The following is a 26,298-nucleotide window of genomic DNA, read 5'->3' as shown; positions in this document are numbered from 1 at the left end:
TCCTGATGTAGGTTTAACTTCTCAGAAAGGTACATGCTGTACTTCACTTGACTTTCATCCATGTGATCTGGTGAAGATAGAAACCGCCATCTATCCACATTTACATTCAACTTCTGTTCATTTCACTGTGTCCTCAACTCCCTCCTGACCTCTTCTAGGAATTTGTTCCCCAGGGCCCCAAGCTGCAGTTAGCCGGCTTCACCTGAACCTGCGCTTTGGCTTTGAGTTCTCTGTGATGTTTAACTTTGTGGTGCTAACTTTGTGATATTTAACTTGCACATGCAGATGCAAGGCGCTTGCTTCAAAGCCCACTGGACTCACATAGTTGATTTTCTTCTTCAGCATCACCTAAACTCTCCAGGTCCAAGCCGAGGATTGTTCCCAACCTCTGGCTGCATTTTGTCTCAGCCCGTCTTGCACATGACTTGCCTTTCCAAGAAGAAGCACATCCCCAAAGTCTATTGTGGGCTGGCCTACAGCCTTGGAGTAGGATCTCGAAGGAGGAAGAAGTTCTGGGAAAAAGAACTGAAGACAGGAAGTGGCTGGAATTGGGGGGGAACAGAATAGTCTTACCCAGTTAGTATGTTTGAGTATTGACTTACCACGTCATGTTTGCCACAACTGCCCATCGCCTTGTCATTTTCCCAACAGCAGGTACCTAGTCCAAAGTGTTCCTTAAATGTCAGACTTCTGAAACATATTTGTGCCCAGAAGTGGCTCACATCAGAATGAGACAGGCTCCTGGACCATCAAACTGAAAAGCATGACCTTGCTTGAGATATGCATTACTAACTGTAGAGAAAAAAAGTATATTTATAGCATATAAAGAAACAGTTGTAAAATATGACTGAGAATGCAAAAAAGCAATAGCGCATTAATATAAATAGAAAAAAATCTTGAAGATTTTGATTTGTTATTCACTTTAAAGAAAAGCTAATTGGCTAGTAAGTTGCAGGCCTTAAATTATTTGAGGGTTATTTGACTCCAAACACTTTTCCATTCTTTAAATTTAAAAACAATCAAGGACCTGCTCTATAGAATAGGGAACTCTACCCAATATTCTGTGATAACCTATATGGGAGAAGAATCTGAAAAATAATGGATATGGGTATATGTATGAGAATAACTGAATCACTTTGTTGTGATTATCACAGAAATTATCACGACTTTGTAAATCAACTACAATAAAACATTTTTAAATGAACAAAAAATACAGAAAAAAAACAGCAAAAGAATCCCTACGTAAAATTTCATAAAGCCCTTACCACAATTGAAATAGTGACCATATCTATCACCTCCAAAAATTTCTTTATTCCCCTTTATGTTGCTTTCATCTCTATAGATCCCTGTCCCTACCTATCCCTAGGCAACCACTGATCTGCTTTCCCTCACTATGAATTAGTGTGAATTTTTTTGAATTTTATATAAATGGAATCCTATGCTATATTCTCTTTTTGTTGTCTTTTTTAACTGGTCATAATTATTTTGAGATTTTTTTTCATGATATATTTAAAGCAATAAAAGATTTCTTTTTGTTGCTGCGCAATGCCATTGTATGGCTATTTGGGATGTTTTTGGTTCTTGACCATTACAAATAAAACTGCTATTAATATTGATATACAAGTCTTTGTATGAACCTATGCTGTCATCTCTCTTAGTTAAAAATCTTAAAGAGTAGCAATATAAGCGTGTGTTTAACATTATAAGAAACTGCCAAACTGTTTCCAAATATCTGTGACCAAATATATTCCCATCACATATTCTGGGAGCATTCATATGGTAAGTATTTTTTAAAAGGTTACGTTTTTTTAAATTGAAGTATAATTTATTGAAATATGATATTACTTTTAGGTGTCCAGCATAGTGATGCAGTATTTTTGCTTATTTTACTCCATTTTATGTTATTAGAAGATATAGCTCTGATTCCTTTGCTACATAGTATATCCTTGTTTATCAATTTATACCTTGTGGTTTGTATCTGTTAGTCCCACATCCCTGATTTGTCTCTGTCACCTCCCTTTACCCATCTGATGACCACAAGTTTTTTATGTCTGTGAATCTGTTTCTGTTTGGCATATGCATTCATTTGGATCTTTTTGTAGATTCTACATATAAATGATACATACAGGGTTTGTCTTACTCTGACTTATTTCACTAAACATTGCTGCAAATGGCAGAATTTCATTCTATTTTTATGGCTAAACACACATACACAAATACCACCACATTTCTTAATCCAAATATCTGTTTGGATCATTTCTAATCTTGACTATTTTAAAGAGGGCTGTTATTGTTAATAACATTGGGCTGCTTGTATCTTTTCCAAGTAGTGGTTTCATTTTTTCAAGGTTTATACCAAGGAGTGGAATCGTTGGATCATATGGTATTTCTGTGTTTAGCTTTTTGAAGAACCTCCATACTGTTTTCCACAGTGTCTGCACCAATTTACATTACCACCAACAGCGAATAAGGGTGCCCTTTTCTCCACATCCATGCCAACATTTGTTATTTGTAGACTTTTTGATGATAGACCTTCTGACAGGTGTGAAATGATATCTCCTTTATTGTTTTGATTTGCATTTATCTACTCATAGTGACATTGAATAGCTTTTAAAGTTCCTCTTAGCCACCTGTATGTCTTCTTTGGAAAAATGTCTATTCAGGTCTTCTGCCCATTTTTTTTATTGGGTTGTTTCAGTTTTTATATTGAATTGTAGGAGTTGTTTGTATATTTTGGATATCAACCAGTTGTTGGTCAAATTTTTTGCAAATATATTTTCTCCCATTCCGTAGGTTGTCTTTTTGTTTTGTCAATGGTTTCCTTTGCTGTGCAAGCGTTTTTAGATTTCAATTAGATCCCATATATTTAATTTTGCTTTTGTTTTCTGTCCTTAGGAGACATATTGAAAAAAATAGTGCTACAAATTATGGCAAACTGTGTTCTGCCTATGATTTCTATGGTTTCCATTATTACATTTAGGACTTTAATCCATTTCGAGTTTACTTTAGTATATGGTATGGGGGAATGTTCTCACCTCGTTGTTTTACATGTCACAGACCAGTTTTCCCAGAACCGCTTGCTGAAGAGACTGTCTCTTCTGCATGGTACATTTTTGCCTCCTTTGTCATACATTGACAATAGGTGCGTGGGGTTATTTCTGGATTCTATTCAGTTCCATAGATCTATCTGTCTGTTTTTGCGCCAGTATCTTGCTCTTTTGATTATTGTAGATGAGGTCAGGGTGTATAGTCTGATGTCAGGTTGTGTGATACCTCTAGCTTTGTCCTTATTTCTCACGATTGCTTTTGAAATTCGGGGTCTTTTTTGTTTCCATACAAAATTTAAAGTTATTTGTTCTAGTCCTGCGAAAAATGTCACTGGTATTTTGATAGGGATTGCTTTAAACCTGTAGCCTGCTTTGCTAGTATGTCCATTTTAACAATACTAATTCGTCCAATCCTGGAGCATGGGATTATATTTCCATTCCTTTGAATCATATTTAATTTCCTACGTCAATGTTTTATAGTTTTCAGAGTACAAGTGTTTCGCCTCCTTCATTAAGCTTATTCCTCGGTATTTTTTGATGCAATGTTAAACAGGATTTATTTTTTTGTACTTTCTCTCTCTGATATATCAGTATTAGTGTATAGAAATGCAAGGCATTTCTGTATCCATTATGAATCAACCTTGCTGATTTTTTTTGTTAGTTCTACTAATTTTGAGGTGGAGACTTTAGGTTCTCTATATAAAGCTACATGTCATCTGTAGAGTGACAGGTTTACTTCTCACCTTCAATTGTGGAACTTTTCTTTTCTTTCTTACTTCCTTTCTTTCTTTTCTTCTTTCTTTCCTTTTGTATGATTGCAGCTAGAGTAGGCATCCATATCTCTTTTTCCTGAATTTAACACAAATGCTTTTAGCTTTTCACCATTGCGTATTATGCTGGCTGTGTGTTTATCTCAAGTGGCCTTCATTATGTTGAGATGTTTCTTTTATAACCACTTTGATGAGAGTTTTTTTTAAGTGAATTTGTGCTGAAGTTTTTCAAATGCCTTTCCTGCATCTATTGAGAGGATCAGGATCATGTGATTTTTTTTTTATCCTTCCTTTTGTTAATGTGATGGACCACATTGATTGATTTGTGAATGTTGAGCCATTCTGTGACACTGGAATAAATCCCACTTGATCATGATGTATGATCCTTTTTTAATGTATTGTTGGATGTGGTGGTAATATTTTGCTAATATTATGTTAACAGTTTATTGAAGGTTTTTGCATCTATACTCATTGAAGTTATTGGCCGCCAATTTTCTTTTTTTCTTAAGTGTCTCTGTCTAGTTTTGGTATCAGGGTAACGTTGGCCCCATAGGAAGAAAAAATGGGAATCTTCCATCCTCTTTAATGATTTGGAAAAGATAGAATAATAAGGATTAGTTCTTCTTTATATGGAATAATTTCCCTGTGAAGCTGTTCAATCTTGAAGTTTTGTTGGCTGGGAGTATTTTTATTACAAATTCAATTTCTCTACTAGTGATTTGTTGTTCTGATCATCTATATCTTCCCGATTCAGTCTTAGCAGTTTGTATATTTATAGATGGTTGTCCTGCTGGCTAGTTGGTTAGAGCATGGTGCTAATAGATATTTGTCCATTTCTTCTCTGTTGCCCTATTTGTTGGCATATAACAATTTGTACTATTCTCTTAGGATTTTTTTTTTTTTTTGTATCTCCATGGTTTCTGTAGTTATTTCTATTTCATTTCTATTTGTTATCTGGGACCATAGTATTTTCTTCTTGATGAGCCAGGCTAAAGATTTATCAATTATTTTTACTTTTTTAAAGAACCAGCTCTTGGTTGTGTTAATCATTGTTTGTTGTAGTTGTTTCTATTGTATTCATTTCTTCTCTGAGCTTTAACATTTCCTTTCTTTCTACCTATGGACTTTGTTTATTCTTCTAATTCCTTTACACAGAGGGTTAGATTGTTTATTTGAGATTTTTCTTGTTTCTTCAGATAGGCCTGTATCACTATAAACTTCCCTCTTAGAACTGCTTTTGCAGTACCCCGTAGATTTTTAGGAAGTTGTGTTTCCATTTTCAATTGGCTCAAGGTATTTTCTGATTTCCTCTTTGATTTTATCATTGACCCATTGGTTTTTTAGCAGCATGTTGTTTCCACACGTTTGTTCTTTTCCTTTTTTTCTTTCTTTCTTTTAGTTACTTTCTAGTTTCTTACTCCTATGGTTGAGAGAAATGCTTGATATAGTTTATATCCTTCTGAATTTCTTGAGTCTTGTTTTGTGACCTAGTTTATCCTGGGGAACATTCCATATGCCGTTGAAAATCATGTGTACTGTGTCGATTTGGGATGTAGATATCTATTACGTCTAACTGGTCTATTGTGTTATTTATGATCATTGTTGCCTTATAGGTTATCTGTCTGGATAATCTGTCCATTGATGTAAGTGGAGTGTTAAGGTCTTCTACTATTATTGTATACTGCCAATTAAAATATTTATATCTGTTATTATTTGATTTATATGTTTAAGTATTCCTATATTGGCTGCATATACAGTAATGAGTTTAATTTCTTCTTTTCTTTTGTTTTCTTTTTTTTTCTTTTTTTCTTTTTTTTTAGGGCCGCACTCATGGCATATAGAGGTTCACAGGCTAGAGGTCCAATCAGAGCTATAGCTGCCGGCCTACGCCACAGCCACAACAAAGTGGGATCCGAGCGGTGTCTGCAACCTACACCAAAGCTCACAACAGTGCCAGATCCTTAACCCACTGAGCGAGGCCAGGGATCAAACCTGCGTCCTCTTAGATACTAGTCGGGTTCATTAACCACTGAGCCACGAAGGGAACTCCAATTTCTTCTTTTATTGATCCCTTTCTCATCATGTAGTGCCCTTTTTGTCTTTTGCTAAGCCTTTGTTTTAAAGTCTATTTTGCATGATATGAGTATCATTACCCCCACTTTGTTATTTCTGTTTGGATGAAGTATCTTCATCCATCCCCAGACTTTCAGTGCGTCTTTAGCTCTGAAGTGAATCACTTGTTAGCAGCATATGGATGGGTCTTTTTAAAATTAGTTTTCATCTGGCATTTATTCCATTGACGTTTAAAGAAATTAAACTTACTGCCATTTTTATTACTTGTGTTCGGTTGTTTCTGTTTTTCTCACCTATTCTTTTCTTCCTCTCTTATTCCCTATTGTTTCACATTTTCTTTAGTGGTAAACATGTGTTCCCTTCTCTCTGGTTCTTGTGTATCTATTGTAGGATTTTGATTTGTGGTTGCCATGAGGTTCATATATGTTGACCTACAGCTAGCATATCTAGTTGCTTTAAAATGGTAGTTCTTAAAGTTCAAAAACTTCTAAAAAAAAATCTACATTTGTACTCCCACATTTTGTGTTTTGATATACTATTTTACAGCTTTACAGCTTTTCCCTTTTCTATTTATTGTAGTTATAGTTGCTTTTACAAGTTTTTGCCTTTTCAACTTTGTCCTGGCTTACTTACTTTTTATTATATCCTCAGTCTTTATTATATGTTTGCCTTCCTAGTGAGATTTCATCTTTCCTATGGATTTTTACGTCTTTTCCGCTTTGATAAGACCCTTCACCATTTCTTTCAGGGTTAGTTGTGTATTGATGAACTCTTAGTATTGGTTTATCTGAGACATTCCTTATATCTCCTAAATGATGATTTGGCTGGGTAGTGTTCCTAAGCTACAAGTTTTTCCCTGCCATCACTTTAGATATATCAAACCATTCCATTCTGGCCTGCGAAGTTTCTGCAGAGGAAATAGCTGGTAGCCTTACTGAGGTTCCCTTACTGAGGTGCCTCTGTGTTTTCTCATGATGCTTTTGGGTTCTTTCTTTATTTTTTGCCATTTCAATTATGACGTACCTTAGTGTGCATCTGCTTGGGTTCATCTCGTTTGGGCCCCTTTGTGCTTCCTGTACCCGAATATCTGTTTCTTGCTTTGGGTTTGGGAAATTTTCAGTCATGATTTCTTCAAATACATTTTCAATACCCATTTCCCTTCTCCTTCTGGATCCCCTGTAGTACAAATGTTGGTGCATTTTGTGTTACCCCAGAGGTCTCATATATCGCAGGCATTTCTTTGCCTTTCTTCCTACCATTCTGATTGAATGATTTCCATTATTCTATCTTCCATATCACTTATGCATTCTTCTCTGTCGTTTAGTCTGTTATTAATTGCTTCTAGAGTGCTTTTTTTATCTCAGATAGTGAGCTTCTTTTTTTTTTTTTTCAGCCACACCCATAGCATATGGAAGTTCCTGGGCCAGGGATCAAATCCAAGCTGCAGCAGAGTCTTATGCCACTCTAGGGTAATGACATATCCTTAACCCACAGTTGCGGGGGGAGGGAATCCATGCTGCCACAGAGACAATGCTGGATCCTTAACCCACTGTGCCAGAGTGGGAAATCTGAGCTATCTATTTCTTTATTGGATCTTTTTTGTTTTCTAGGTTCTTGTTAATATCAGTTATGTTTATTGAGTTTCCACTGTAAAGCAATGGGCTTGGCAGTATTTCTGCCATGCCAGGATGCAGGTTTGATTCAGCCTGCACAGTGGGTTTAAAGGATCCAGCATTGTGAGTTCCCAGCATGGCTCAGTGGTAATTCTATTTAATTATTAATATTTTCAAGGGTTTTCTCTCGCTCTATCAGTTGAGGGCAGTTCCCCTGCCTCTCCATTTTGCCTAACTTTCGCTGCCTCTATGAATTAAGAAAAACTGTTATGAATTTGGTGAAACTGTTACCTACCCAGGTCTTGAACAGGTGTTCCTATGTCCCTATACAGACTCTGTGTGCCCCATGCCTCTTGTGAGAGGGCTGGATTTGATGTGGATGTCAGTCACATCTTTCCTCAGAGTGACCTGGCAGCTATCAACTTGGCAAGTTGTGGGGCTAGATATAGGGAAAGTAGAGCCCATTTTGGAGTGAGGTGACCTGTCATTGGCATGGTCTGATCCTAAGTTTCTGGAACAGAGTCCCCGAGAATCACTCTCAAGCTCTCTGTTTCATTTCAGTGTGTGTGGTTTTTCCTCCCCACGCTGAAAGGTTTGCCCCAAAGGAGGGATGTGCTGAAGCAAGTGGGGTTTGTGTGCTTACAGAATTTTGATGCTCTGCCAGTATAGGCACCTACACCTTCGCTCAGATGCAGCCCATGTTTCTGTCTTTTCCCCTGTTGTGGCCATCCCACATCTAGTGCTAGGCTGCGATATGGAATGAGCAGGGTCAGGGTGTTTGCTTGGCTTGTACTGCTGCATGCCTTGAGGCAGACATGGGAATTCAAGCAGCCACATTGCCATGAGAAGTCTGGGCTGCTTCTGGGGCAACATTTGACTAATGCCAACCATGTCCACCATGGCCACAATTGGGCTTTGCCCCGGGTCCCTGGGTCACCTGTGCATCCCTAGAGCGAGTCTTTCCCCAGGTCTTGTGGACCCTATATCCAGTGCCAAGTTGTGGCACGAAATGAGCATGGCCAGGGCATTTGCTCCGCTGGGACTTGGGGAGCATGATGAGGTGGTCGTGGGAATTCCATCAGATATGCTGCTATCAGAAGTCTGTTTCTGGGGGAGCACTTAAGTAAATGCCAATAATGTCTACTACCACCCCATCTGGGCTCTACCCTGGGCCCCCAGGTCACCTCTGCATCCCTAGATCAAGTGTTTTCTTAGCTATTAGTTGCCCTAGATCCAGTGCTATGCTGTGGTGTGGAGTGAAAAGGGCTGTGACCATCACTTTGCTTGGACTGGGGAGAGGCAACCATGCAGATGTCACTAGGGCAGACCTCTCTCTGCCCAGACTGGGGGCACACCAGCAACCATGACCTCCTCATGTGTGCATTCTAGGCTTCCATAGCCTTTCTATCTGTCCCAAAATTTCTTTAAGCACCCAAAGGGGACTTTCTTCTACACATAGGACCCCAGCACTTGTTTACCTAGTCTGTAGTTTAATGCACTCCTCCTCAGGGCAAGTGTCTTCCCATGAAAAATCTTTTTCTCTATATCCCTTCACAATGCTGGCATTCACATCCTACCCAATTATATGTGTATCTTACTTATAGCACTGGTTGTTCAGGGTCCTTCTGTCAATTTCCAGTTAGTTTTCCATGAATATTATTTCAAATGTAGGTGTATTTTAATATTTTCATGGAGGGAGGTGAGCTCCACATCCTCTTACTTTTCCGTCTTGATCTCCCTTTGGGATGGTCAGTCTGTTCAATCTGTTCCAACAGATATGTTGTGGTATAAAATTTTAATTTCATTTGCCATATCCCTAATTACTTATAATGTTTGGCATCTTTTTGTGTACTTAATTGCCTTTGATTTACCTTATTTAGTGAAGTCTCCATGCATATATTTCCTGTTATAATTGTGTATCTTTTTTACTTTTTAAATTTTTAACTGTTCTTTACATATTCTTAATATAAGATCTTTGATGGCTATATATCTTACAAAAGTTTTCTCCTGCTTTGGGTTTTTACCTTTCATTTTCCTTTCAATGTTCTAATTAGAACATATTTTATTTTGGATCCAGTTGAATTTATTGATTATGCCTATTCTTTTGGAAATCTATTTAGTGTATTTTTCCCAAGTCTATTTAATATAATTTTCCCAAATCCAAGTTCACTGAAATTTTGTCCTGTACATTCTTCAGAACATATTATTTCTGTATAATATTTCCATATAAATGCCAGAATTAACTTGTCACTATAAGGAGATTTTCTTCATAAGCCTCATTTTGCTAATTGAATTGAGTTCCCTTGTGGATCAGTGAGTTAAGGAGCCACACAACCCCTACTGTTACTCTCATTACAGCTGTGCAATGGGGTTCATCCTTGGACCAATAACTTCCGTATGCCACAGGCATGGCCAAAGAGAAACAAAAAGAAAATTAAAAAGGCATTACAAGATACCACAGAAATACAAAACATCATAAGAGAATACAATGAAAAACTATATGCCAACCAGTTAGAGAACATAGAAGAAATGTATAAAGTCATAGAAATATACAGTCATCCAAAATAATCATGAGGAATTAGAATATTTGATAGACCATTTATTACTAATTAAATTGTATCAGTAATCACAAGACAACCAACAGACACAAGTATAACTCCCCACGGCTTCACCAATGAATTCCACCAAGCATTTTCTTTTTACTTTTTGAAATATATTGAGTTTTTTTTCTTGGAATAATTCCTTTTCTTTTATTATTACTCAGTGAATTTTATTACATTTATACTTGTACAGCTATCACCACAACCAAATTTTATGGCATTTCCATCCAAAACTCCCACACCCAAACTGCCTCATTTGGAAGTTTTTCAAAGTCTGTGAATATCTATTCTGCAAAGAAGTTCATTGCATCTTTTCTTTAGATTCCACGTGTAAGTGGTGTTGGTGTTGGTGTTGTATATCTGTCTGCCTAACTTCACTTAGCATGATAATTTTTAGGTCCATCCAATGTTGCTGTAAAATGCTGTAATTTCTTTCCTTTGAGGGTTAATATTCCATTGTGCATATGTACCACCTCTTCTTGATCCACACCTCTGTTGATGGACATTTAGGTTGTTTCCATGACTTGGCTATTGTATATAGTGCTGCAAAGAACATTGGAGTACATGTATCTGTTTGAGTCATGGTTTTCTGTGGATAGATGCCCAGGAGTGGGATTGCTAGATCAACTGGTAGCTCTATTTTTAGTTTTCTGAGGAATCTCCATACTTTTTCCACAGTGGATGCACCAATTTACAATTCCACCAACAGTGTACTAGGGTTCCTTTTTCTCCACACCCTCTCCAGTACTTATTGTTTGTAGACTTTTTGAGGATGGCCATTCTGGCTGGTGTAAGATGATACCTCAGAGTGGTTTTGATTTGCATTGCTCTAATAATGAGTGATGTTGAACATCTTTTCACGTTTTTTTGGCCATCTGTATGTCTTCTTTGGAGAAATGTCTGTTTAGGTCTTCTGCCCATTTTTTGATGGGGCTATTTGTTTTTTTTGGCATGGAGCTGCAGAAGGTGTTTATAAATTTTGGAGATAAATTCCTTGTCAGTCACTTCATTTGCAAATATTTTCTCCCATTCTGTGGGTTGTCTTTTCGTTTTGTTTCGGGTTTCCATTGCTGTGCAGAAACTTTTAAGTTTAATTAAGTCCCATTTGTTTATTTTTGTTTTTATTGTCATTACTTTAGGAAGTGGATCTGAGAAGATGTTGCTGTTGTTTATGTCAGAGAGGGTTTGGCCTATGTTTTCCTCTAAGAGTTTTATAGTATCTGGTATTATATTTCTGTCTTTAATCCATTTTGATTTGTTTTGGGTTTAGTGTTAGGAAGTATTCTAATTTTTTCTTCTCCATGCGGCTGTCCAGTTTTCCCAGCACCAGTTATAGAAGGGGCTGTTTCTCTTCAACTGTGTATTCCTTCATCCTTTTTCATAGATTATTTGAATGTAGGTGCATGGGTTTAATTTTGGGCTTTCTATCCTGATCCTCTGATCTATATTTCTGTCCTTGTGCCACTACCATACGGTTTTTATGATGGTAGCTTTGTAGTAGAGTCTGAAGTCTGGGAGCCTGATTCCTCCAGCTCCATTTTTCTTTTTCAGGATGTCTTTGGCTATTCTGGGTCTTTTGTGCTTCCAAACAAACTTTAAAATATTTTGTTCGAGTTCTGTGAAAAATGTCCTTGGTAATTTGATAGGGATTTTAGTGAATCTGTAGATTGCTTTAGGTAGTACAATCATTTTGATAATATTGACTCTTCCAATCCAACAGCATGGTATGTCTTTCCATCTGTTTGTGTCATCTTTGATTTCATTCATCAGTGTCTTATAGTTTTCAGAGTACAGGTCTTTTGTCTCTTTAGGTAGGTGTGTTTCTAAGAATTTTATTCTTTTTAATATGATGTTAAATGGGATTGTTTCCATAATTTCTATTTCTGATCTCTCATTGTTAGTATATAGAAATGCTGTTGATTTCTGTGTATTAATTGTGTATCCTCCGACTTTGCCAAATTCACTGATGAGCTCTAACAGTTTTCCGGTAGTGTCTTTAGGTTCTCTAAGTATACTATCATGTCATCTGCACATAATGAGAGTTTTACTTCTTCCTTTCCAATTTGGATTCCTTTTATTTATTTTACTTCTTTGATTGCAGTAGCTAGGTATTCCAAAACTATGTTGAGTAATAGTGATGGGACCAGACATCCTTGTCTTGACCCTGATCTCAGTGGGAAATCTTTCAGCTTTTCACCATTGAGAATGATGTTATCTGTGGGTTTGTCATATATGGCCTTTATTTTGTTGAGGTAGGCTCCCTCTATGCCCACTTTCTGAAGGGTTATTTTTTTTATCAGAAATTGTTGGATTTTGTCAAGGGCTTTTTCCACGTCTGTCGAGAGGATCATATGGTTTTTATTCTTCAGTTTGTTAATGTGGTGTATCACAATGATTGCTTTGTGGATATTGAAGAATACTTGTATCCCTAGAATAAATCCCACTGGGTCATGGTATACAATCCTTTTATTGTATTGTTGGATTCATTTACTAGTATTTTGTTGAGGATTTTTGCATCTGTGTTCATCAGTGAAATTGGCCTGTAATTTTCTTTTTTTGTGGTATCTTTGTCTGGTTTTGCTATCAGGATGATGGTGGCCTCATAGAATAAGTTTGGGAGTATCCCTTCCTCTCCTCTGTTTTGAGATAGTTTCAGAAGGATAAGTGTTAACTCCTCTCTAAATGTTTGATAGAATCCACCTGTGAAGCTATCTTATGCTGGACTTTTGTTTGTTGGAAGTTTTTTAATCACAGTTTTAATTTCAGTACTTGTGATTTTTCCATTCATCTTTTTATTTCATCATGGCTTAGGAAGATTTTACTTTTCTAAGAATTTGTCCATTTCTTCTAGGTTTTCATTTTATTGGCATATTGTTGCACATAGTAATCTTTTATGATCCTTTGTATTTCTGTGATGAGTGTTGTAACTTCTCCCTTTTCATTTCTAATTTTATTGATTTGAGTCCTCTCTCTTTTCTTGATAAGTCTGGCTAAGGGTTTATCAATTTTGTTGATCTTTTCAAAAAACCAGCTTTTCATTTCATTCATCTTTTCTATGGTTTTCTTTGTTTCTATTTCATTGATTTCTGCTCTGGTCTTTATGATTTCTTTCCTTTACTAACTTTAGGTCTTGTATGTTCTCTTTTGAGCTGCTTTAGATGTAAAGTTAGCTTATTTATTTGAGCTTTTTCTTGTTTCCTGAGGTGGGCTTGTATTGCTACAAAATTTCCTCTTAGATTGGCTTTTGCTGCATCTTATAGGTGTTGGAGTGTCATATCTTTGTTGTTATTTGATTCTAGGTATTTTTTAATTTCCTCTTTGATTTTTTCAGTGATCCATTGATTGTTTAGTAGCATGTTGTTTAGTCTCCACGTGTTTATGTTTTTTTTGCAGTTTTTTTCTTTATGTTGATTTCCAGTTGTATAGCAATGTGGTCGGAAAAGAAGCTTGATATGATTTCAATTTTCTTAGATTTACTGAGGTTTGATTTTCAGCGGAATGTGATCAATCCTAGAGAATTTTTTTGTGTGCACTTGAGAGGAATGTGTATTCTGCTGCTTTTGGATGCAATGTTCTATAAATATCTATTAAGCCCATCTAGTCTAATGATTCATTCAGGGCCTCTTTTCCTTGTTGATTTTCTTTCTGGATATGTCCATTACTGTAAGTGGGGTAAGTTCCCAAAAATTACTGTGTTTTTGTCAATTTCCCTTTTAATGTTATTAACAGCTGCCTTGTATATTGAAATGATCCTATGTTGCATGCATGGGTATTTAAAATTATTATGTCTTCTTCTTGGATTGATCCTTTGATCATTATGCAATGTCCTTCTTTCTGTCTTATACATTCTTTATTTTAAGGTCTAGTTTTTCTGATATGAGTATTGCTACTCCAGCTTTCTTTTGATTACTGTTTGCATGGAATATTTTCTTCCATTCTCTCACATTCAATTTGTATGTGTCCCTAGAAGAGATGTGGGTCTATTGAAGACAGCATATATATATGGATGTTGTTTTTGTATCCCTTCAGCCAGTCTCTGTCTTTTGGTTGGGACATTTAATCCATTTACATTTAAGGTAATTATTGATATTATGTTCTTATTGCCCTTTTATTAACTCCTTTGAATTTGGTTATTGTTCTCTTTTCATTCCCTTCTTCTCTTGTTCTCTCATTTTGTGGTTTGACGACTATCTTTGGTGTTGTATTTGAGTTGATTTTTCTTATTTGTGTGTGTATCAATTGCAGATTTTTGGTTTGCAGTTACCCTGAACTTTTGATATAGGAGCCTATATATATATATATACGCAAACATACACACAAGATTGTTTTAAGCTGTTGGTCTCTTAAATGCAAGTGCATTTCTAGTGTCATGCTTTTGTACCCTCCTCACAATTTCTGATTTTGGTAGCATAATTGTGCATGGATGATTTCCTATCTTTACCGTGTATATGCCTTTACTGGTGAGCTTTGTTTCTAGTTGTGACCTTTTCGTTCCTGCATAGAGAAGTTCCTTTAGTATTTGTTGTAAAGCTGGTTTAGTGTTGCCGAATTCTCTTAGCTTTTGCTTATTTCTAAAGCTTTTGATTTCTCCGTCGAAACTGAATGAGAACTTTGCTGGGCAATCTTGGTTGGATATTTTTTTCCTTTCATCACGTTAAGTATATTGTGCAAGTCCCATCTGGCCTGCAGAGTTTCTGTTGAAAAATCTTCTGATAACGTTATTGGGCTTCCCTTGTATGTTATTTGTTTCTTTTCCTTAGCTGCTTTCAATATTTTTTCTTTGTTTTTAATTTTGGTCAGTTTGATTAATATGTGTCCTGGGGTGTTCCTCCTTGGGTTTATTTTATATGGTACTCGTTGTCATTCCTGGATTTGAGTGAGTGGTTCCTTCCCCATGTTAGGGAAATTTTCAGATATTATCTCTTTGAAGACTTTTTCTGTCCCTTTCTCTCTCTCTTCTCCATCTGGCACCCGTATAATATGGATGTTGGTGTGTTTAATGTTGTCCCAAAGTTCTCTGAAACTCTCTTCATTTCTTTTCAATCTTTTTTCTCTTTTCTGTTCCACATTAGTGATTTCCACTAGTCTGTCCTCCACCTCCCTAATTCGTTCTTCTGCCTCCTATCTTCCACTGTTGGTTGCTTCTAATGAATTTGTGTTTGTTACTGTATTTTGCATATCTGCTTACTAAGTTTTAAATCTTGTATTTCTTTGCTCAGATCTTCCTATAAATTATCAACCTTTGCCTCAAGTTTATTTCCAATGGCTTGCATCACCTTCCGCATCATCAATCTAAAGTCTTTTTCCTGGAGGCTGATATTCTCCAGATCACTTAGCTCTTTTTCTGTATTTTTTTTCTTTCTCCCTTATTGGAGTTACAGTTCTCTGCCTTTTCATTTTCATAGGTTTTTTGTGTGGTGTCCTTTTTGCAGGCAATAGATTTTTAGCCTCTCTTACCTATGCTGTCTGCCACCCTTGTGGCTGAAGTTGGTGCAGGGGCTTGCTGTAGACTTCCTGATGGGAGGGACTGGTGTCTTCCCACTGATAGGTGGGGCTGATTCCAATCCCTCTGGTTTGTCGGGTGGCTGTGTTCCTGGGGGGTCTTTAGGCAGCCAGTTTACTCTTGGATGGGTCTGTGATCCCACCCAGATTCATGTTTGGCCTGGGGCTTCTCAACACTTATGGGTTGGGCCAGATTTTCCCAAAATATCCACCTCTAGAGGAACACACTGTGATAAATATTCCTGAGAGATTTGCTTTCAATGTCCTTCCCTCACAACAAGCCACAGTCACCCCCTGTTTTCCCAGAAAATCCTCCAAGAACTGTAGTCTGGTCCAACCCACATTCCCGTGGAGCCTCTGCTATACCCTGGGACTCAGTGCACATGAAAGCCTGTCTGCATCTTTCAAGAATGGGGGTCTCCATTTTCCCTAGTCCTGTGGAGCTCCTGTGCCCAAGCCACACTGGCTTTCATTTCCAGATGTTCTGGGGGCTCTCTCTCCCAATGCCAGATACCCAGGCATGGGTTCCTGATGTGGGGCTCAGAACTCTCACTCCTGTAGGTAATTCTCTGTGATACAGTTATGTTCCAGTCTGTGGGCTGCCCCCGTCAGCAGGAATCAGGATGCTTATGTAGTGTGATAACCCTTCCTACCTCTTGATGTGGCCATTCTTTGTCCTCTGGAGTAGGATATCTTTTTGTAGGTTTCCAGTCCATTTGGTAGAAGGTTGTTCAGCATTTGGCTTGTAATTTTGTTGTTTTTATGGGATAATGTGAGCTCCAGTCCCACTACTCTGCCATCTTAATCCCATCTCCTCAACATCCACCAAAAATTTAATGAAGAGTTATTTTTACCTTTTCAATGTATTCTAAAAATTAAATTATATTGAACAATTCTAAATTTATTTTATGTGGTCAGAATTGCCCTGGTAACAAAATTGAAGACACCACAGAAGACTTGAGATAAAATGGAAAGGCAGGGATAATTGAGCTCACCTCCCCTCACAAAACACCAAAATCACAACTAACTGCTGAACAACCATCAACAGAATAGACTGGAAGTGGCCAAAAAATATATCCTATACCTAAAGACAAAGAAGCCACAATGAGACAGTAGAAGGGGCTCTTTTACAATATGAATATCCCATATCCACTGGTTGGGCAAATTCCAAACTGGAAAATAACTACATCACAGATGCTTTCCCACAGAATTGAGAATTCTGAGCCCCATGTAAGCTTATTCAGCTTGGGGTTCTGGCATTGAGAAGAGAAGCCCTCAGAGAATTTGGCTTTGAAAAACATTAGGACTTGATCTCAGGAGCTCCACAGGACTGGAGTAAACAGAGTCTCTATTTTCTTAGAATGCACACAATGTTTCATATATTCTGGGCTCCAGGGTAGAGCAGGGACTCCATAAAAATCTAGGCTAGACCTACATTGCATGTCTTGGTGGTCTCCTGGGTAAGCAGGGGTCAGCTATTTTTCACTGTGGGGAAAGACACTGAAGGTGAGGTCCCAGTGAATAGTCACTGGCATGAACTCCCCTTGAGGATGCCATTTTTGAGAAATCTGGCCACTTCTACAAGGTTCTGGCACAATATCTGAGAATCTCCAGGTAAAACAACAAACAGGGTGGGAGCACAGAACCACCCATCAGCAAACAGACTGCCTAATGTCCACTCAGACACACAGCCACTTCTAATCACACCCAGTGATACAGCCCTGACAATGAGAAACAGCAGATTCAATTCCACCCACGAATGGCCAGGCACCTGTCCCTCCCATCAGGAAGCCTGCCATGATCCCTTGAATAAGATTCACCCAAAGAGCAGACACTAGAGTCATGAGTCTACAACCCTGTAGCCTGCAGAAAGGAGGCCACAAGCACAGAAAGCTAGACAAAATGAAATGACAAGGAAATGCAATCTAGATGAAGGAACAAGACAAAACTGCAGAAGTAAAACTAAGTGAAGTGGAGAGAACCAACCTACAGGGAAAAGACTACAATAATGATAGTAGGGATGATCCAAGATCTCATAAAAAAGAGGAAAAAATAAAATTTTTTTAAAGTTTAACAAAGAAATAGAAGATACAAGAAACAAGCAGACTGAGGTTAACAATAGAATAACTGAAATGAAAAATAGGAGTCAGTAGCAGAATCCATGAGGCAGAAGAAGGAATAAGCAAAATTAAGAGAGACTGGTAGAAATCAATGTCATGGAACAGAAAATGTGTAAAAACAAATGAGGACAGTCTAAGAGAAATCTATGACAATATTAAAAACAAAAACATTCACATTATAGGGGTGCCAGAAGGAAATGAAAGAGATAAAGACCAGAAAAAATATTTTAAGAGATTGTAGCCAAAAAATTCCCTGCGGAACCCATCAGTGAATTCCCGGAAGCAAAACATTCCTATAAAGAATAAAACCAGAGTTCCCATCGTGGTGCAGTGGAAATGAATCTGACTAAGAACCATGAGTTTGTGGGTTCAATCTCTGGCCTCCCTCAGTGGGTTAAGGATCTGGCATTGCCATGAGCTGTGGTGTAGGTCACGGATGTAGCTCGGATCTGGCATTGCTATGGCTGTGGTGTAGGTTGGGAGCTGTAACTCAGATTGTACCCCTAGCCTGGGAACCTCCATATGACAAGGGTCCAGCCCCAAAAAGACAAAAGATAAAAAAGAATAAAGCCAAAGAAGAACAGTCTGAGACACATATTAATCAAGCTGACTAAAATTAAAGACAAAGAAAAAATATTGAAAGCAGTTAGAAAAAAGCAACAAATAACATACACAGGAATCCCAATAAAATTATGAGCTGATTCTTCAGCAAAAGGATCCCCAATAAGGTTATGAGCAGATTCTTCATTAGAAACTCTACATGCCAGAAAGGAATGGCCTGATATACTTAAAGTGATGAAAGGAAAAACCTCCAACCAAGAATGCTTTATTCAGCAAGCCTCTCATTCAGATATGTAGGAGAAATCAAAATCTTTACAGACATGCAAAAGCTAAGAGAGTTAAACACCACCAAACCAGGTTTAAAGCAAATATTAAAGGTAGGTCTCTGTTTAGGAAAGAAAAGGACACAACTACAAAACAGAAAATTACAAATGAGAAGGGTCACAAGTAAAGGTAAATATATTGTAAAGGGAGGAAATTATCCACACAAAAATATGATATCAAAACCATCAATTGTGGTAAGAGTACTAATGCAGCATATTTGAAATGCATTTGAAATTTCAAAGAGCAACTTAAAACATCTTGTATATGTATATATAGACTCCTATATTGAAACCTCATGGTAAGCAGAAAACAAAAATCTACAATAGATACACCCAGAAAGAAAAAAAAGCAACCAAGCATAACACTAAATCAGGAAGAAATAGAAAATATATATAGACAAATTACTACGACTGAAATTGAAATGGTGATTTTAAAATTTCTAGTTCACGTTGTGGTTCACTGGGTTACAAACCTGACGAGTATCCATGAGGATGTGGGTATGATCCTTGGCATAGCTCAGTGGGTAAATGATTGGGCATTGCTGCAAGCTACAGTGTACATCACAGATGTGGCTCAGATTACCCATTGCTGTGGCTGTGGTATAGGCCGGGAGCTGCAGCTCCAATTCAACCCCTAGCCTGGTAACTTCCATATGCCTCAGGTAGGGCCCTAACCCCCCCACACACAAAAGTCTTGGTTATTTTGAATAATGCTGTGATGAACATAGGAGTGCATGTATCTTTTTGAAAGAATGTTTTCTCTGGATATATACCCAGGAGTGGAATTGCTGGATCATACAGTGGTCCTATATTTAGTTTTCTGAGGTACCTGCATACTGTTTTCCATACTGGTTGTACCAATTTACATTCATACCAACAGTAAAGGTGGGTACCTTTTTCTCCACACCCTCTCCACCATTTGTTATTTGCTGACTTGTTAATGATGGCCATTCTGACTGTTGTGAGGTGGTACATCATTGTAGTTTTGATAAGCATTTCTCTAATAGTGATATTGAGCATTTTTTACTTTGTCTGTTGGCCAGCAATATGTCTTCTTAGGAGAAATGTCTATATAGGAAACAACCTTAATGTGCATCAACAGATAAATGAATTAAGAATACTACTCAGCCATAAAAAGGCCAACTAATGCCAATTGCTGAATGGAGGAATGGATTGGGGGTTTTGGTTTAGCATTGGAACATTGTGGTATATGGAATGGTTGGCCTCCTGTGTCCTGCTGTATAGCACAAGTAACTTTGCCCAATATTCTGTAGTAATCTATAGGAGAAAAGAATCTGATAAAGAATGGATGCTTGTCTATGTTTAATTGAATCACTTTATTGTATAGCAAAAATTATCATAATATCATAACTCAACTATACTTCAATACAACTACAAAAAGACTCCACAGAAAAGAAAAGTATAGGCCAATATTCCTGATGAACCTAGATGCAAAAAAAATACTCAACCAAATATTGGCATACTGAGTTCAATGATACATTAAAATATCATACACCAGGATCAAGTGGAATTAATTCCAAGACTGCAGTGATAGTGTAATATCCACATTAATTGACATTATAAACTATATTAATTAAACAAAGAATAAAAATTGTATGATCATAATCATCTCAATAAAGGTAGGAAAAGTACTTGACAAAATTCAACACTGATTTCTGATAAAAAAAAAACTTCAACAAGGTGAATATGGAAGAAACTTACCACAACATAAAAATAGTTATATAATGGCAATCCCACAACTAACATTATACTCTTCATTGAAAAATTGAAAGCTTTTCCTCTAAAGCCATGAACAAGACAAAGACCATCAATTTCTCCACTTTTATTTGAAGTAATACTGGAAAACCTAAGGGGGCAATTAAGCAAGAAAAAAAAAGGCATCCAAATTGGAAAGAAAGAAGTAAACCTGTTGCCATTGTGAAGGACATAGTTATACATACAAATGCCCAAAGTTTACACAGCAAAAATATTAGTAGAACAAAAAACCGAATTCAATAATGTTTCATGATACAAGATTAATATACAGAAATCTGTTGCATTTTCATAGAATGATTAAGAAGTATCAGAATAAGAAATTAAGAAAACAATCCAATTTATAGGTGCATCAAAAAGAATAAAATACTTGGTAATATATTTAACCAAGGATATGAAAGACCTCTAGGACTGAAAATAATAAGAATTTGACGTGAAATATTTTCCCCCACCCTTTCACTTTCAGTCTATATGTATCTTTTGTCCCAAGGTGAGTTTCTTGTAGGCAGCATATTGAAGGTTTTTGCCTTTTTATCCACTCAGCCACTCTGTGTCTTTTGATTGGGGCATTCAGTCCATTGACATTTAAGGTGATAATTGATAGATGATTATTTATTGCCATTTGAACCTCGTGTTCCAGTTGATTCTATGGTTATCCATTCTTCCTTGCTTTTTTTTTTTTTTTTTTTGGTTGGATGGTCTCCTGTTATTATCTGCTTGAGTGTTTTTTTTTTTCATTTTTTGCAAATGCAATATTTGGTTTTGGCATGTGGTTGCCCTGTTTTTTAAGTATGCTAACCCCTTCCCATAATTGTGTGTTTTGGCCGGATGGTCCTGTAAGTTCAAACACTTCATTACTATATTAAAATTAAGAAGAGAGACATACATACAAACAAAAAGGGTTATTTACCTCCTAACATCCCTTGCCCACATTTTATGGTTTTGATGACACTTTTTTATTTTTTTCTTTTTAATTTTATTTTGTTTGAAGCATGTTCAAGATTAAATCTGTATGCTGGCTTATTTGAGTGACTGCTCTCTGATTGCGGGACAGAAAAACAGGAGTCACAACGCTCATATCAGACAAAATAGACTTTAAAACAAAAGACATAAAGAAAGACAAAGAAGGACACTACTTCATGATTAAGGGATCCATCCAAGGAGAGGATGTTACTATCGTCAACATATATGGCCCAAATATATAAGCACCCAGATACAAACAACAAATATGAACAGACATAAAGGGAGATATTGATGAGAATACAATCATAGTAGGAGACCTTAATACCAACCTCACATCAATGGACAGATCCTCTAGACAGAAAACCAATAAAGCAACAGAGAGCCTAAAGGAAACAATAGAAAAGTTAGACTTAATTGATATCTTCAGGACACTACATCCAAAAAAAGCAGAATACACATTCTTCTCAAGTGCTCATGGAACATTCTCAAGAATCGACCACATATTGGGACACAAAGCGAATCTCCATAAATTTAGGAGCATAGAAATTATCTCAAGTATCTTCTCTGACCACAATGCCATGAAATTAGAAATCAACCATGGGATAAGCAAAGAGAAAAAACCTACTACATGGAGACTAAACAACATGCTACTAAAAAACCAATGGGTCAATGAGGAAATCAAGAAGGAAATTAAAACATACCTTGAAACAAATGATAATGAAGACACAACCTCTCAAAATCTATGGGATGCTGCGAAAGCAGTGCTCAGAGGGAAATTTATAGCAATACAGGCCTTTCTCAAAAAAGAAGAAAGATCCCAAATAGACAACTTAACCCTCCACCTAAACAAATTGGAAAAAGAAGAACAAAAAAGTCCTAAAGTCAGCAGAAGGAAGGAAATTATAAAGATCAAAGAAGAAATCAATAAAATAGAGACTCAAAAAACAATAGAGAAAATTAATAAAACCAAGAGCTGGTTCTTTGAAAAGGTGAACAAAATTGACAACCCCCTGGCCAGACTCACTAAAAAGAGGAGAGAAGGAACCCAAATAACCAAAATTAGAAATGAAAAAGGAGAAATCACAACGGATACAGCAGAAATACAAAAAACCATAAGAGAATACTATGAACAACTGTATGGCAACACGTTTGACAATCTGGAAGAAATGGAGAATTTTCTAGAATCTTACAGCCTGCGAAAACTGAATCAAGCAGAAACAGACCAACAGAACAGACCGATACTAGAAATTAAATTGAAGAGGTCATAAAATTACTCCCTACAAATAAAAGTCCAGGACCACATGGCTTCACAGGTGAATTCTATCAAACATATAAAGAGGAATTGGTGCCCATCCTCCTTAAACTCTTTCAAAAGGTTGAAGAAGAAGGAATACTCCCAAAGACATTCTATGAGGCCACCATCACCCTCATTCCAAAACCAGGGAGAGATACCAGCAAAAAAGAAAACTATCGGCCAATATCATTGATGAATATAGATGCAAAAATTCTCAACAAAATCTTAGCCAACCGAATCCAACAACATATCAAAAAAATTTTACACCATGACCAGGTTGGGTTTATCCCAGGGTCACAAGGATGGCTCAACATACGCAAATCAATCAGCATCATACACCACATTAACAAAAAAAAGTCAAAAATCATATGATCATCTCAATAGACGCAGAAAAAGCATTTGACAAAGTTCAACATCCATTCATGATCAAGACCCTCGCCAAAGTGGGTATAGAGGGAACATTCCTGAATATCATCAAAGCCATTTATGATAAACGCCAGCAAATATAATCCTCAATGGGGAAAAACTGAAAGCCTTCTCACTCAAATCTGGAACAAGACAGGGATGCCCACTCTCACCACTGCTCTTCTACATAGATTTGGAAGTCCTAGGCACAGCAGTTAGACAAACAAAAGAAATAAAAGGCATCCATATAGGAAGAGAAGAGATCAAACTGTCACTGTATGCAGATGACATGATACTATACCTAGAAAACCCTAAGGACTCAACCCCAAAACTCCTTGAACTGATTAATCAATTCAGCAAAGTGGCAGGATATAAGATTAACATTCAGAAGTCAGTTGAATTTCTGTATACCAGCAATGAAACATTAAAAAAGGAATACAAAAATACACTACCTTTTAAAATTGTACCTCACAAAATCAAATACCTTGGAATACACCTGACCAAGGAGGTAAAGGACCTATATGCCGAGAACTATAAAACTTTAATCAAAGAAATCAAAGAAGATGTAAAGAAATGGAAAGATATTCCATGTTCCTGGATTGGAAAAATCAATATTGTGAAAATGGCCATACTACCCAAAGCAATCTACAGATTCAATGCAATCCCTATCAAATTCCCCATGACATTTTTCACAGAACTAGAACAAACAATCCAAACATTTATATGGAACCACAAAAGACCCAGAATCGCCAAAGCAATCCTGAGAAACAAAAACCAAGCAGGAGGCATCACTCTCCCAGACTTCAAGAAATACTACAAAGCCACAGTCATCAAAACAGTGTGGTACTGGTATCAAAACAGACAGACAGACCAATGGAACAGAAGAGAGAATCCGGAAATAAACCCTGACACCTATGGTCAATTAATCTTTGACAAGGGAGGCAAGAATATCAAATGGGAAAAAGAAAGTCTATTCAGCAAGCCTTGCTGGGAAACCTGGACAGCTGCATGCAAAGCAATGAAACTAGAACACACCCTCACAGCATGTGCAAAAAGAAACTCCAAATGGCTGAAAGACTTAAATATACGACAGGACACCATCAAACTCCTCGAAGAAAACATAGGCAAAACACTCTCTGACATCAACATCATGAATATGTTCTCAGGTCAGTCTCCCAAAGCAACAGAAATTAGAGCAAAAAGAAACCCATGGGACCTCATCAAACTGACAAGCTTTTGCACAGCCAAGGAAACCCAAAAGAAAACAAAAAGACAACTTCCAGAATGGGAGAATATATTTTCAAATGATGCAACGAACAAGGGCTTAATCTCTAGAATATATAAGCAACTTATACAACTCAACAGCAAAAAAACCAATCAATCAATGGAAAAATGGGCAAAAGACCTGAATAGACATTTCTCCAAAGAAGATATATAGATGGCCAGCAAACACATGAAAAAATGCTCAACATTGCTGATTATAAGAGAAATGCAAATCAAAACTACCATGAGATACCACCTCACACCAGTCAGAATGGCCATCATTCATAAATCCACAAAGAACAAGTGCTGGAAGGGCTGTGGAGAAAAGGGAACCCTCCTGCACTGCTGGTGGGAATGTAAACTGGTACAGCCACTATGGAGAACAGTTTGGAGATACCTTGGAAATCTATACATAGAACTTCCATATGACCCCGCAATCCCAGTCTTGGGCATCTATCTAGACAAAACTCTCCTTAAAAGAGACACATGCACCCGCATGTTCATTGCAGCACTATTCACAATATCCAGGACATGGAAACAATCCAAATGTCCATCGACAGATGATTGGATTCGGAAGTGGTGGTATATATACACAATGGAATACTACTCAGCCATAAAAAAGGATGACATAATGCCATTTGCAGCAACATGGATGGAACTAGAGAATCTCATCCTGAGTGAAATGAGCCAGAAAGACAAAGACAAATACCATATGAGATCACTTATAACTGGAATCTAATATCCAGCACAAATGAACATCTCCTCAGAAAAGAAAATCATGGACTTGGAGAAGAGACTTGTGGTTGCCTGATGGGAGGGGGAGGGAGTGGGAGGGATCGGGAGCTTGGGCTTCTCAGACACAACCTAGAATAGATTTACAAGGAAATCCTGCTGAATAGCATTGAGAACTATGTCTAGATACTCATGTTGCAACAGAAGAAAGGGTGGGGGAAAAACTGTAATTGTAATGTATACATGTAAGGATAACCTGACCCCTTTGCTGTACAGTGGGAAAATAAAATAAAATAAAATAAAATAAAATAAAATAAAATAAAAAATAAGATTTTGAGTAAAGAAATAGAAGATTACGTGGCAACATAATGATGTCAGAGGAGTAAGACGTCACACTCCTCTTCTCCAACAAACATATCAAAAAAACACATCTACATGTAGAACAGTTCACAAAGAACATCTACTGAACACTGGTAGAAGAACATAAATCTCCAAAAAGGGCAAGAAACCTCCACATAACTGGGTAGAACAAAAGAACAAAGAAAGAGAGAGAGAGAGAGAAGGAATCAGGACAGGACTAGCATTAATTAGAGGAAGCTGTGAAAGAGAAAAGGAACCACACCCTGGGAAGCCACCTAACTGATGAGGAGATAAGCTGTGAGGGAGAGGCACCTCAAAGTCACTGAGAAAAGTACAGCAGATGGACTGAGGAGAGCAAAGAAGGGTAAAAGCCAGATGGATCATCTGCACCACACCACTGGACACCACAGCCTGAGACACTTGGGCAGGTGCTGGGCACTGAGACTCAGGCTCTGGAGGTATGTTCTGGGAAGAAGACTAGGACTGGTTTTGTGGGGACAGCTTGAGGGGCTAGGAAGCAGTTTCTCACATGCTGGGGAGAAGAATGCCAGAGCCAAGAAAACTGAGGAGGAGGTCTTGGGCACAGGAGAAGCAAAGGGACATTGTTGGGGAGGGCAAGAGTAGGAGGGTTGGACCACTATAGATAACCACTATAAGAATATCTCAGCACTCGAGTGGGCTCTCAGAGGGTGTGGTGCCTCTGGCACAGGCTACAGGGGGCAAGAGGTCATTTGTAGGGGTACAGGAGACTGGGCACTTTTTGTGTGGGATACAGTGGCCAGGAATCTCTTGTGTGGTCTAAGGGCAGCAGAAGTGGGGGTAAACATGTTGTGATGCCTCTTGCATGACCTACAGGTGGCAGAGACAAACCACAGCAGTCATTTCAGAAACCAGAGGAA

At 37.5% G+C, this 26,298-nt stretch overlaps 1 protein-coding gene across 5 annotated transcripts in view; it reads right to left on the bottom strand.

Moving 5' to 3' along the window:
* Positions 1–670: 670 nt before the first annotated feature.
* FAAH2 (fatty acid amide hydrolase 2) overlaps positions 671–26,298 on the bottom strand; it is a 112,308-nt gene continuing 86,680 nt past the window's right edge. Inside the window, exons 5-6 of one of the 5 annotated variants that reach the window (XR_014835497.1) lie at positions 21,675–21,728; positions 19,928–21,216 (exon numbers count right to left, since the gene is read on the bottom strand). Coding sequence is in view for 1 of the 5 variants with exons in the window: in XM_085008017.1 (XP_084864143.1) it covers positions 789–792 (4 nt within the window). In the remaining 4 variants the exon portion in view is untranslated. Of the gene's footprint in view, positions 793–19,927; positions 21,217–21,674; positions 21,729–26,298 lie in introns of those variants that run through there. The other 4 variants (XR_014835495.1, XM_085008017.1, XR_014835498.1 and 1 more) reach the window with 4 other exon arrangements.

This window comes from Sus scrofa, chromosome X (genome assembly GCF_054392235.1).
Source record: "Sus scrofa isolate SSC_HxYL_T2T_F1_AM1 chromosome X, Sscrofa_HxYL_maternal_Yorkshire_Landrace_v2.0, whole genome shotgun sequence".
NCBI lineage: Eukaryota > Metazoa > Chordata > Mammalia > Artiodactyla > Suidae > Sus > Sus scrofa.
The sequence above is the reverse complement of the archived record's forward strand: the minus strand, read 5'-3'. Positions and strand labels throughout refer to the sequence as shown.